Genomic DNA, 1,277 nt, shown 5'->3' with positions numbered 1-1,277 from the left:
TCACAAGATTGGTTTGAATAACTTTTTTTTTTCAATTTGAATAAAAAATCTTGGGAAAAAAAAAATAAATTTTGGTTTTTTCTTTGACATTTAAAAAAAAAAAAAAAAAAAAAAAAAAAAAAAAAAGAAGCAAAACCAGAAGAAAACTGTGAGTTTTTAAATATTTCTTGACATCTCTTGTTTACTTACAAATGTAATTTTGTGAAAATACAAAAACCAAGCAGTGTTGAACTATAATTAAAAAAAAGTGTTCATTTAAGATCACATTTTTCTCATGATACAAAAAAAATGCACTTTATAGAATTTGGTCAGAATGACCTGAGTATGTAAATCCTATAAATAATCGTCCACTCCCACTAGCCTTATTTTATGATACAGTAATGTGCTGTACCAAAGTATGTGGTTCTTTTTACCTCTCTTCTTGTTTATTGAAATCTTTGTCTAATTTACTGCTGTTTTCATGATTTTCTGTTTGTTGCAACAGGCTACATGCTTTAATTATCAGAAAAAGAAAAAAATACAAACAAATACAACTACACTGCAAGAAAAACTGAAATCTAAGCAAATATTCCTTAAAATAAATGCATTTTTTCTTGAACTGAGAAACTAAAAGTAGAGTAATACTATTTACATTTAACACTGCAGTTTCTTGTGTCTAGTGCATGATATCTAATTATATAGTTTTAAGACAAAATATTCATTCCAGTGGCAGATCATCTTTTTACCAAATAGAATGATACGTAAATACACTTATTTTAAGAAACTCTTACTAAGTTTCAGATTGTTTCTGCAGTGTAAATATAGAAAATATAAAGGAATATTACAGAAAGGACAACAGGACCTCCTGACCACCTTTGTGTTACGTACCAAACTCACTGTAGCAGTAATATTCCCTCTCATCCTTCTCCTTTCTGCACTCGCTCATGCAGAAGGCATCGTGTGTGTAGTCAGACTCTGTGGAAAAGAGAAATGCAGCAGATGCAGAGTTTGAGAAGTTTAATTCCTGAAGCTTTTCAAGCAACAGAAAATATTCTGAAGAAAAACCCAAAAAATCGTCTGCAGAGTAAAGAGAGAAATCCTTCCAGTCATCAGTTGAATCGTGGCTTTTTAAAAAGAGGTAGACTGAACTTTAATTGTAAAAGACAGTAGGCTTTTTATTGTAATCTCTAAATATGTTAATTTGTTGTTTCCTTATTGTGTAAATTCTTATTAATTTAGCTAATAGACATAGTGATTTTTAATCGTAGAGGTTTAATAGTAGGGATGCACGATATTGG

At 29.7% G+C, this 1,277-nt stretch overlaps 1 protein-coding gene across 1 annotated transcript in view; it reads right to left on the bottom strand.

The window, feature by feature from the left end:
* Window positions 1-973, bottom strand: part of LOC107081327 (chromosome unknown open reading frame, human C17orf58) — a 3,536-nt gene extending 2,563 nt beyond the window's left edge. Inside the window, exon 1 of the mRNA XM_015369524.1 lies at window positions 868-973. Coding sequence (XP_015225010.1) covers window positions 868-925 — 58 coding nt within the window. The 5' untranslated portion in view covers window positions 926-973. The remainder of the gene's footprint in view (window positions 1-867) is intronic.
* Window positions 974-1,277: the final 304 nt, after the last annotated feature.

Source organism: Cyprinodon variegatus, unplaced genomic scaffold (genome assembly GCF_000732505.1).
Source record: "Cyprinodon variegatus isolate N-32 unplaced genomic scaffold, C_variegatus-1.0 Scaffold4181, whole genome shotgun sequence".
Lineage (NCBI taxonomy): Eukaryota > Metazoa > Chordata > Actinopteri > Cyprinodontiformes > Cyprinodontidae > Cyprinodon > Cyprinodon variegatus.
The sequence above is the reverse complement of the archived record's forward strand: the minus strand, read 5'-3'. Positions and strand labels throughout refer to the sequence as shown.